The sequence below is a fragment of the Polypterus senegalus genome, chromosome 18, assembly GCF_016835505.1.
Source record: "Polypterus senegalus isolate Bchr_013 chromosome 18, ASM1683550v1, whole genome shotgun sequence".
In the NCBI taxonomy this organism is placed as follows: domain Eukaryota; kingdom Metazoa; phylum Chordata; class Cladistia; order Polypteriformes; family Polypteridae; genus Polypterus; species Polypterus senegalus.
Window position 1 is genome coordinate 55,623,225 of NC_053171.1, and position 12,003 is coordinate 55,635,227.

General features: G+C 39.8%; 1 protein-coding gene across 2 annotated transcripts in view; it reads right to left on the bottom strand.

Annotated features, from left to right (window-relative positions):
• pacs2 (phosphofurin acidic cluster sorting protein 2) overlaps nucleotides 1-12,003 on the bottom strand; it is a 302,620-nt gene that overhangs the window by 85,413 nt on the left and 205,204 nt on the right. For both annotated transcript variants that reach the window (XM_039741990.1, XM_039741989.1), the window contains exons 6-7: nucleotides 6,731-6,804; nucleotides 3,418-3,498 (exon numbers count right to left, since the gene is read on the bottom strand). In XM_039741990.1, the coding sequence (XP_039597924.1) occupies nucleotides 3,418-3,498; nucleotides 6,731-6,804 (155 nt within the window). The remainder of the gene's footprint in view (nucleotides 1-3,417; nucleotides 3,499-6,730; nucleotides 6,805-12,003) is intronic.

Consider the following 12,003-nt stretch of genomic DNA (forward strand, 5'->3'; position numbering starts at 1 on the left):
ACGCAGCACTTCTGCACTGCTGAACAGCTGTTGTCATGCCGCTCACCACCTCATGCACAGCTGTATTCCCGAAACTCCGTGGGGGGACCATTCATTGTTCCTGTGTGATTGCTTTAAGAGGATTGTTATATCATAAAAATTCCCACCTCACCTTATGTAGTGTTAGTGCTGCTTGTATTTCTAAGTCTTAAACAGAAAATCCCAGCTCATCTGCTATTCACACCTGCTCAACAGTATAAAGAAAAGAGTTAAAAACAAAAAAACTGAGAGTTATGCGACCATTCTAAAATGGTTCTACATATAGAATAAAACGGTAAGTAATACAAAAGTCTCAGAGCAGGTTCAATATAATCTGACACTGACATGGCGTGGTTACTTTCGAATTCCTGACTTGTGAAATTCTGAATAAATTTGATCTGATCAGATCCTCGGAAAAATAACTTGATTTTTTTTCCAGTCTTCTTCTTCTTCTTCTTTTTTTGCCTGCTCCCGTTAGGGGTTGCCAAAGTGGATCATCTTCTTTCATATCGTCCTGTCCTCTGCATCTTTCTCTGTTACACCCATCACCTGCATGTCCTCTCTCATCACATCCATAAACCTCCTCTTAGGCCTTCCTCTTTTTCTCTTGCCTGGCAGCTCTATTCTTAGCATCATTTTCCCAACATACCCAGCATCTCTCCTCTGCACATGTCTAAACCAACACAATCTTGCTTCTCTGACTTTGTCTCCCAGCCATCCCACCTGAGTTGACCCTCTAATTTACTCATTTCTAATCCTGTCCATCCTTGTCACAGCAAATGCAAATCTTAGCATCTTTAACTTTGCCACCTCCAGCTCTGTCTCTTGCTTTCTGGTCAGTGCCACCATCTCCAACCCATATAACATAGCTGGTCTCACTATAAACTTTGCTCTCTCACTGAGTTGTATAGAATGTGGACCGGAACTCTTCCAGTTGGGCAAAGTAAGTCTACATGTAACTAGTGTCTTATGGGATATTTTACTTTTACTTTGCACACTTTTATCCTGTCTGATATAACTCCAAATATAGCTGTTATGAATATATATATTATGAGGGATATACACTCACTGGCCACTTTATTAGGTACACCTGTTCAACTGCTTGTTAACACAAATGTCTAATCGGCCAATCACGTGGGAGAAAAGCAATGCATTTCAGCCTGTAGACCTTGCCAAAACGACCTGCTTAAGTTCAAACTGAGCATCAGAATGGGGAACAAAGGTGACTGAAGTGACTTTGAACGTGGCATTGGTTGTTGGTGCCAGATGGGCTGGCTTGAGTATTTCAGAAACTGCTGATCTACTGGGATTTTCACACACAACCATCTCTAGGGTTTACAGAGAATGGCCCAAAAAAGGAAAAATATCCAGTGAGTGGCAGTTGTCTGGGTAAAAATGCCTTGTTGATACCAAAAATCAGAGAAGAACGGACAGACAGGTCCAAGCTGACAGAAAGGCAACAGTAACTCAAATAAGCACTCGTTACAACCGAGGTATGCAGAAGAGCAGCTCTGAATGCACAACATGTCAGACCTTGAAGCAGATGAGCTACAGCAGCAGGAGACCACAGTGGGTGTCACTCCTGTCAGCTAAGAACAGGCAGCTGAGGCTACAATTCACATGAGCTCATCAAAACTGGACAGTAGAAGACTGGAAAAACATTGCCTGGCCTGACAAGTTTTTCTCAATTTCCGCTGCGACATTCAGATGGTAGGGTCATAATTTGGTGTTAACAACATGAAAGCAGGGATCCATCCCGCCTTGTATCCATGGTTCAGGTTGGTGGTGTAAAGTAAAGTTTTGCCAGAAACAATTACTGCAGTTCTGAAGGCAAAAGGAGGTCCAACATGGTATTAGCAAGGTGTACCTAACATAGTGGCCAACATATGTAACAACAGAATAAGTTGCAAAGTTCAGTAACGTCTTTACCAAAAAAACGCACTTTGAATGTTATTTTATTTTCACAGCTTTATAATAAGTTACTTACCATCATAAAAGTGTCCGTGAATGTCAGAAACAACCAGAAAAAAATTGTTACGAAATATTTACAAGTATCTAGTTTGAAGCAGTACATGAAACAGGAGTTTTGAGTAAGAGGCCACAGCATCAAGATGCCTGCCTGAAAGTATATATTCTATATATCAATATGTCCCTCTGGCAAAATCCCAGAGAAATGTTTCCAACACTTTAAAGAATCGATGCTACAAAGAATTATGGCAGTCCTGAAAGCAAAAGAGGGCCCAAACCCAGTACTAGCAAGGTGTACCTGATAAAGTGGCCAGTGAGTGTAGAAAGCATTGAAATAGAATAAGAGACAATAAACCAGAATTAAATATACAAACCTGAATACTATGGCAAAATCCCATACAAATAAAGTAATTTTGGGAAACAAACTCATATCTTCCTGGAAGTCTGGACAGAAGGGGTAAGCCAACAGAAGGGTCAGATTGTCCGGGTCAGTTAAACACCATCCTGAACAAATGAGTTTGAAATTATTGTTTTTAAAGAATGAATTAAGTGATTTCATTAATTTAGGGAGGTCTTTCCAAAGTCTGGGTGCTATACAGTTGGAGGCTCCATCACCTATGGAGTGCAGGTTATAGTGAGGGGCACAACGAAATGGGCAGGATCAGTGGATCTTAGTAGTTGGACAGAAGCAGAGTGATGGTGGACTGGAGTAGACTGGTGCAAGGCCATGTAAAGCTTTAGTAGAATTTTATATTCAATCCCATAAGTCACAGAGAGCCAGTGAAGCCCAGCAGAATGGCTGTTATGTCCTCACAGTTGCAGGTCTGTATGAGGAAGAGTTCTGAACCAACTGGAGCTGCAATAACTGATTAGAAGGGGCAGCTGCCAGTAAAGAGTTGTGGGATGTAATAAAAGTATGGACATGTTTCTCAGCTTCTGTAAAAGGAGAGGAATAAGCAAACATGGGATATGTTCAAGGAGGTTTTTTAATATGGAGAATATGGCTAGAATAAGAAAGCAATGAATCATAAATGACACCAAGATTCCTAGCAGAAGAAGATCTGATGATATCCCCATCCCTCTCACAAATGGAGTTCAACAACTCACCCATGCCCCTCAGTGCAGGGCAGAGATAAATTGATCTATTCAGTGTAGTGTGCATGCAAAGGGCATCACAGACCTGTCTTTGGTCAATCTCACGTTTTGCTGGTGTATGATAGGCCTCTTGAGATTTTCTTTTTTGGTTGTGCATGGCTGCGAATAGGCGCAATTAGACCATTGGTGTTGTGAAATGGGTTACATAAATAATGGCGGATAAATGAATCTGTGGGAATATGATCCATGGATAGCAATGTTTCCATAATTTTCCTGTAACTTTTTAAAAAGCATGAAAAAGAATTGGTAATAGAACAAAGTTTTATCTCTACATACCCTGGTGATGGACGTTGTCCTCACTATTGATCTGCGTTGCTTCTTCAGTTTCCTGACATCATACTCATCGTCATCTAGATCCTGCGAACATTGTCAAAGTCATTTACCAGCAATACTTTCAGGCAGTTTAGGTGAAAGTAATAAAGTTTAGTCAAATATTTATGCTGATAACATTTACACCCACCCATCCATTTTCTGTAAGTGGTACTTTTTGCGTAGGGTTGTGATGAGTCTTCGCTTATCAAAACACTTATAACAGCAAGGATGGAATCAGCCGTAGGAAGGACACCCACTTACAGCCACAATGAAACATTCACGCAGAAGCCAATTTAGGGTCACCACTTACCTTAAAGGTGAGTCTTTAAAATGTGGAGGGGAATTCTGAAGGAACACGTGAGAACAGCCAAACTCTCCACTGATAACAAGCCATTGTGGCACAAAACCAAATCTCAACATTCCCATTTATATTAACAATACCCACTGCATAAACACTATTTAACACACCCAAATGCGTTACTCACACAAACAGACTTTGTAATTCAGTCAGGAATGCTCACCATGCTTTTTTCTCAAGGCTTAAGCCAAACATGTGTGATGACAATGGGATTTTGGGTGCCAACACACACTCAGTTGTACCGATGGCCGATCAGAAGCAGGCATACATTAGTGATTTTACATGTTCACAAAAGTTTGGAGGACTTTGAAATAACCTCACATGAGACTGCATGGTGAGACCACTGAACGAGACTCAGTATACACTTGATTATATGACTATGTTGCTTACGCTAATCTGTAAAAGTACAAACATGTGTAGCTGCTGGGCACCATTTTTCAGTATTTCTTATCTGAAGGCCCAATCAAGGTGTTTCTTGTAAGAAATGTCATGCAGTGAGTGGGTCTTTTGACACCACTTACTGTAACTAATCTGTCCTACTTGTCAAGTGTCCACAAATATGTTTCAGCCATGCATGTAAATGCATTAACATGGAGTTGCTTTGGGATTGGTTAATGGGAAGTGAAATGCAGTTTCGGCTCCCTTGACCTCTCACACCAATATTGCCCGAATTCTTTTGACATGACAAATAACTCAATCTCCATAAGCCACTTGATGGTCCCATTGACTTTCAAACACCTTTACACAATTTTCTGCTAGTTTGAAATAAAATACAAGGCAGATCGTATCTACAAATAAAAAAATCACATAGTTTGCACGTGACTTGTAGTGTAGATTGGTGAAATTCAACAAAGCATTTTTCGCATTGAATATGCTGTGTTCGCTGGTGACCTTGTTCTCCAAGTATTTTCCTGGAAATTTGCCTCATGATGCTTGGCGAGGCCAGTGTGACCTCATAAAGCTGTGGCAGCCATCCCGACTGTAAGGTTGCTGCTCATCTGTACTGCCCAGGAGTAATGCATTTAAAAAAAAATAAACTTAAAGTGTTTTAATTTGAGCGGAACCTTAGCTAACCATAATGAACATAATATAAGTATTGCCACCAGATATATAACACTGATCCCCATGCGCCTGTGTATACATCTATGCTGTGTGCCAGCTCAGTCTTAGCACAACACCACATGGCTAATTTGCCTTTAGCTTTTTGTTTTGTACTGAGTCATAAAAGAGCACCATTAATCTCTTTCGTGGACTTGTAAACTGTAGTCTTTGTCTTACCTGGCCCTGAGCAGCGTCATCACTGGTTTGCAAATTAGCCATGTGCAGCAGAGACAACCCAAGTCTAAAAGGAGCCCTCCCCTTCTTCTCATCAGATTTAGACCCTTTGAAATAACAGCGAAAGATTTTATTATTGTTTACAAGGTGTTTCTATTTCCTTGATGGAAGAAAAAAAATGCAAAAGACCTTCAGCGTTAGAGGGAAACAAAAGAGACATTCTCCCTGCTCCCAGAACAAAACAGTGGAATGAGCCGGTTAATGTAAAGGTCAATGTGTGCCCCAAGATTGATGCTTTGTAAACACAATAATATATATTGTTTTATTTATTTGCTAGTTTGTGGTCACTAATTGTATTTTTTTTGTGGTTATTGTTTTCTCTGTGTCTTTTTGTTTGAGGTAGAGTGGTGCAGTGGTTATCTCCACTGCCTCACAGCACAGATCACATTTTTGGCCACAATAAATGATCCAGTATAGTTTGGCAGATGCTTCCCTAGCTCTCTGGGACACTTAAAAGACCACAGCATCATCATAATCCACTCAAAGCTAGTTCAATTCCTCCTTATCCATTGACTTCAATGTATTTCACAGAGTTCAGCAAAGTTTTCAAGCATTTCAGAGATTTTATCAAACTCGCTGTAAAAGGAACACCATGATGCTAGATACTACCTAGACGAAAAGACCTAACAGCTGCTAAGGAATGGCCATGGACAGTTCTTTGGACTATACAGATATATTAAAATCAGTTTCCTACTTCAATTAAGAAAAGTCACTGTGACTGCCATGAAGGACAGACAGACATCTTGGCTGGACAATGGCATGACTTTGGGATAAAATGGAAGGTGTCAGGGAATGGACAAGCAGAAGCTGGAGGCCAGAAGCAGTTCCATCCCCCATACTTTAGGTGGCAGTGGTCCGCTGCAGGCATCCCAGCATGGACATGGAAACTGAAGTCCAGAAGTGCAGCCCTGTTTCTGTTTTAACAATGTGTTTACACAGATTACTGTAGAAACGGAACACACATGAAATGCATGTGTTCCAAACAACGATCTATTATTTTCACTCTAAAACTCCACTTCACTCCCAGAAAATCAATCAAGGCATGAGCTGGGAGAAGTTTGTGCACATTCTAAGTCAGCATGATTTTTATCAGCACATTTAGATGACAAAAGACGCTGGTGGAGAGCTGTGAACGATTTTAAGAAGCGATTTAAGGTGGGACGGATTTACGAAGTTTTTTCGTAGGCTCTGGTAATTCTAGTGTTAAAGAATGCTCATTTTGAACCCGTGACTGTATTGAGTATTATTGGGTCTGGGGTTTGGAGCTTAGTGGCACCCCCAACTGGTTACATTCCGTACTTTGGTTCACAGGTCCACAAAAAAAGAGAATAATGATGCTGTAGATGACTGAGTACAAAACAAAATCTAAATGTAGAACATCTATAACATTGTAGTTTTTATGGATTGTGATTTCCTACCAAAATGTGTTTTCAGCTTTGGTAATCAAGACCTTTCCTGTCTTTATAATGAGACAGAATTTACAAGGAGCCTGGCTAGGCAGATATGGCGCCCAATAAGTGATAGGCTTTCTATTACTAGAAAAGTTAGTTTTGAGAATTTCCAGTGAAATGCTTTTTGTCTTACCTGGCCCTGAACAGCATCATCGCTGGCTTCCTGCTCCGAGGAGAAACTCTCATATTCTTCTTCTGAATAATTATCTGAGCAAGAAATAAAACAAAAAGGTAAAATTAATCAGAAAAAGGTTAGTTTTTTTTCACTAACTGCAATTTAACCAGCCTGGAGCTTTATGATGTTGTGGGGTACATTACCAGCCACCAGGTGGAGCACACGCATCTCCTTATCTACTGTAGCTCCAGAACATAAATACATCACATTGATACAATCTGTGAGACGTATTGCATGTACTGTGTTATTTGTTGGGCAGCCAAAAATTCTTCCTTGCATATAATAATATTCCTTGCTAATTAACATGTAACACGTTGCCACTCTCAGAGACAAGTCCACTGAACTGTGAGGATGTGAGGTGTCGTACCAGTCATCTGGTGCTGTACATGCACCACTTTTATATTACTCCACAACACGTCAATGTGACTTGATAATGTAAGATGTATTGCATGTGCTGTGTAAAGCACTGGACAGTGTTATGGGTTTTTTTTACATCAGGCAACCAACATATTCCATAATAGGTCAGGGTTGAGTTTATGAGTAATTTTTGGCAGTCTGATCGGCGTACCATCTCTTCTGATGGCAGAAATTTAACAAAAAATTGTGCAGTCATACCTTTTCTTTTCCTAATCAGTGTTCAGTTTACTGTACATTAATTAAATGCCATTGAAAGTTATTATTTTTCTCAGTCTAAGTTATTTACATGTAGACATCTAGGAATTATATCATCCTATGCAGGGCTGACTCTACCATTTAGACAAACTAGGTGGTTACACAGGGTGGCAAAATTTGTGGGGTTTTAAACAATACAAACTCTGACTTCTATGAGTGTGAAGACTGTCTGAAGGCCCCATAACTGCGGACAGAATGCTCCCGTAGCAGGCAGGATAATTGCTATCTCTACATCTCTCTCTAAGTGTGGGCCGTTGTCTTCTCCTGGTGCTGTCAGAGCATGCAGAAGAGTGGAGGGTGAAAGGCTAAGGGAATCTCAGTGTTATGACAGTGCAGCAGTTGTGTTACTCCAGCATGTCAGCATGTGAGGTTCTCATGTCCCGGGGTGTGTTAGCACATTTTTATAACTTTAAGCTTATACCGTTTTGAAACAACAGACTAATAAGGGTTGAACTCTGAGCTTTGTCCCTTTTTAATAGAAAATTCTGGGTAAAATTCCTGTCTGATTAAATCATTTTATATTATTTTTGCGTACTAGCAAAATATATGGTGTTAACTACTGAGGACTTACAAATGGTCTTCCAAATCCCAAGATTCACTGCACTCAGCATCTGTGTGTTTCTGTATTTCCTTCACGTGCAGGCTCGTAGTGTTAGCTTTCTTTTCATGAAGATTAACTAGTCATAAACAGGGTGTTGGTATTACAACATAGATGACAACTGAAGCATGAACAACAACAATAATTATAATGATAGTCATAATAATAATTCTCAAATGAGCACAAGCACAGCAAAATAAAATTAAACAATCAAAATGGCAACAGGACTGCAACTCATTTCTAAAGGCTCATTCAATTCAAACTATAATCAACTCCCAAATGGCCTTACATTAAAACTTGCAAATATCGTGCTTTGTTGTTCACCACCATCTATGAGATTCACTCTTGGCACACTAATAAAAAGTTCTTCATAGTCTGTCTGTCACCGGAAAAACTCTCTGAGGTCGTGCATCGATTGGATAGTCAGTTTGCATTACTTGCATACATGAGGATACAGTAAATAGGAATTATGGGTAAATGTTTAACAACAGTTAGTATGTTTATTTGCACAAACATAATCAGGTTAAGGGCGGCACGGTGGCGCAGTGGTAGCGCTGCTGCCTCGCAGTTAGGAGACCCGGGTTCGCTTCCCGGGTCCTCCCTGCGTGAGTTTGCATGTTCTCCCGTGTCTGCGTGGGTTTCCTCCGGGCGCTCCGGTTTCCTCCCACTATCCAAAGACATGCAGGTTAGGTGGATTGGCGATTCTAAATTGGCCCTAGTGTGTGCTTGGTGTGTGGGTGTGTTTGTGTGTGTTCTGCGGTGGGTTGGCACCCTGCCCAGGATTGGTTCCTGCCTTGTGCCCTGTGTTGGCTGGGATTGGCTCCGGCAGACCCCCGTGACCCTGTATTCGGATTCAGCGGGTTAGAAAATGGATGGATGGATAATCAGGTTAATTTACATGTGCAAGTAATCTTCTGGAGTTCTCCTTTGGAAAAAAGCTCCAATGCCATTAAATTGCACAAAAGAAGAGTTAAACGTTATCATCGGACACCGTGAATTCGAAAATAATTTTATGTGTTTTACAAACATGTTTAATCAAGTTGATGCTTTATTTATATGTTTCTGATACCAGATTACAGGCAGGAAAATCTTCTGTTCGACTGAGCAAATGAGTCCTGCAATGGACTGGCATACCGGTATGTGTGTTTCTTACCTTATACTCAGTGGCTCTCGAATAAAACAGGTATTTGTACGTCAATAAAAAAAGTATCTCGATAGATTACTCGTTACTTAAAAAGGTATCGGACAACTTATCACACGTTATTTTTAATGTGTTACCCTACTGCTTTCGAGATTGTGTTGCAGAGTTTAGCACTGTACGTTCAGCTCAACAACACAAATTTCACGATTTTTTGAAATTTTGAGACAGACTGTTTCAGCCGGGAAAAGGAATAACGTGATCACCTCTGGAAATTTACCTTGTGGGTGCTTCTACCCATGGCTGCTAAAAGCAAGGGTGAAGCTAACACAAACAATGCAACAAACATGCGCAGATTATAAAAACCTTAACAGTAACTTGGTTAAGGTTTTACATGGCCACATGAGCAGGTTATTTGTGGACAAATCTATAATAATAATTATAATAATAATCATCATCATCATCATCTATCCACCTTCCCAACCTGCTTATCCAGGGCTGGGGTGTGGGGCAGTTAACAATAATAATAATGTAACAGTGCAGATAAACTGGTAATGTCTAGAATGAACAAGTGTTAATTGATTATTTCAGTCTAAGAGGGGAACAAACCTTGAGTGTCAGTTTTGGCACGTTCAGTAAATAATGAGCTGTGTTCATGACCTGTTGATAGTGTCTTGTTCTGCTCGCTGAGGTTGGATTATAGTAATTATTCTAAGTGAATTTCACCTCGGCAATGATGCAGTAATAATTATAACAATGATAAAAATAATACTAACAGTAATAATAATCGTAATTAACAAGTCAACATTATTTATTTCTCCCTACCATGGAACAAACAAGCCATAAATTATAGTGCAATGGCAGCCAGATCTGCTATTCTCCATTCTTTTGTTGCTGCGGCTGCTCGCCATGTTCAAATGTTCAGGATGGTGTAACTGGCCACGGACATGCACAGGCTGACAGGGTACAACAAAAATAAAATCCTTAACTGTTACCCGGTTAAGGGTTTACATGGCCACATAACCGGGTTACTCCAAATCCACATCTGGTAATCAGGTTTCTCAAAGGCCAATAACCCTATTTCTCTAATCGGCATAAGACTTTACAGGGAAGATTATAAATCAGGTTTTTGTGAATAATTGGGTTGCTGAAGCAAAAGTAAATATGCTAAGTGATTATACTTAATTTAATTTTGTGATATTATTAACTTCATATTATTAATGAATATGTTGGGGACTGCCGTGGTACGATTACAACTCAGCAGATACCATCATTGTAAGGTGCCGGTTCGGTTGGTGGTTAAAATAGAAACCTACAAAACTTGGCTCATAATTTCAGTGGTGATTTGATTATGTGAAGCCCATACGCTTTTGTTCTTTAAAGAAACATTTAACCTCTCTATTATAAAAAAAAAAAACTTGGAAAGGAAATGCAGGGCGACGAGACGTGATCTTCTCAAAAGACACTTAAAAGACCTGCGAGATGCAAACAATATCAAATTAGAGCACGGCCGGCAAAACACTCAGTCGTGTAAAGGCACGTAGCACACACAGATCCTGTGCTCTCAGCACATATAAAGTGTATAAGGACAATATGTTCTTGATGAAACGTCAACGAATAAGCAAAGAAGAAAGAGCAGCGCGGAGAAAACAGACCCAAAAGCGTTGGAGAGAAAAAAGTCAGATAAAAGATTATGAAAGCAGTGGAATTCGAAAGGCTCAAACAAATGATGGCACAATACGCATGCAGAGAAAGGTACAGAGCATGAAAGCAGTAAAATTCGAAAGTATTGTAGTGTCCTAGCCAGGTTAAAGCTTTTTTTGTTTTAAGTGACTGTTAGGTCCAATTGAGGGAGGGCGGAGTACAGCACGGAAGACTGATAGTGGGGTATTGATTAATGCGGTAAGGGGGGGGGCAGGACCCGGGGGATGAGGAGTTGGAGAGGGTGCTAGAAAGTTGTGTTTGGGGTTACGAAGTCGGTAATTGTTCGAGTAAAACTTATGTGACACTTTATTACATCAGTCGCTACAATATCAAAAAAATGATAGTAAAGATCGCATTAGCACAAACAAAAGGAAATTAATCATCAGGACCAGGTATAATTAAAAAATAGCAGGACAAAGCGAGGTCAGAAATAAAAGGCAAAGAGCAGAAAACAAAGTCTTTTCGCCTTCGCATCATTCAATGCACAAAACGTAGATTTACACAATAACAGATAATACGCTATGAGAATCTGTGGTCCCACAACAGTTAAAGCAACGACAAGTTTAATTTCAAAGAAAACACAATTTGGTCAGATGTATATTTATAATCACTGAGAAGCGATGCAAATTTTAACAGGTGACAAGAAAGGTAATGTATATATTCCGCAAATAACATTAGACACCAAAGGAGATCTTGATATGCCATTTGTATTAAAATGTTTACAGTTTCCCGTGAGAATAGCTCTTGCTATGACAATTAACAAATTACAGGGACAAGCATTAGAAAAAGTCTTCTAAAAGATTATTTATTAGAGAAACAGAAACAATATTAACTCACGAGCAGTTATACGTTGTGTTGTCACAATGTGTCTCCAAAAATTCAATGCCATCTTGAAGAAAAGGTAATTCCAAATATTGTTTTTAATGAAGCTTTAAAGTAAAATGCAAATAATGAAATTGAAACAATGCCAAAGAAAAAAAAAGCTTTTAAAATTGTATATCTGATTAACCAAACACAGGGGTTGGCGAGCGAAGCAAGCAGGGGGCAGGGTCCCCTAGTCTATACTAATAAAAGGCAAAGCCCTCACTGACTGACTGACTGACTCACTCACTCACTCAT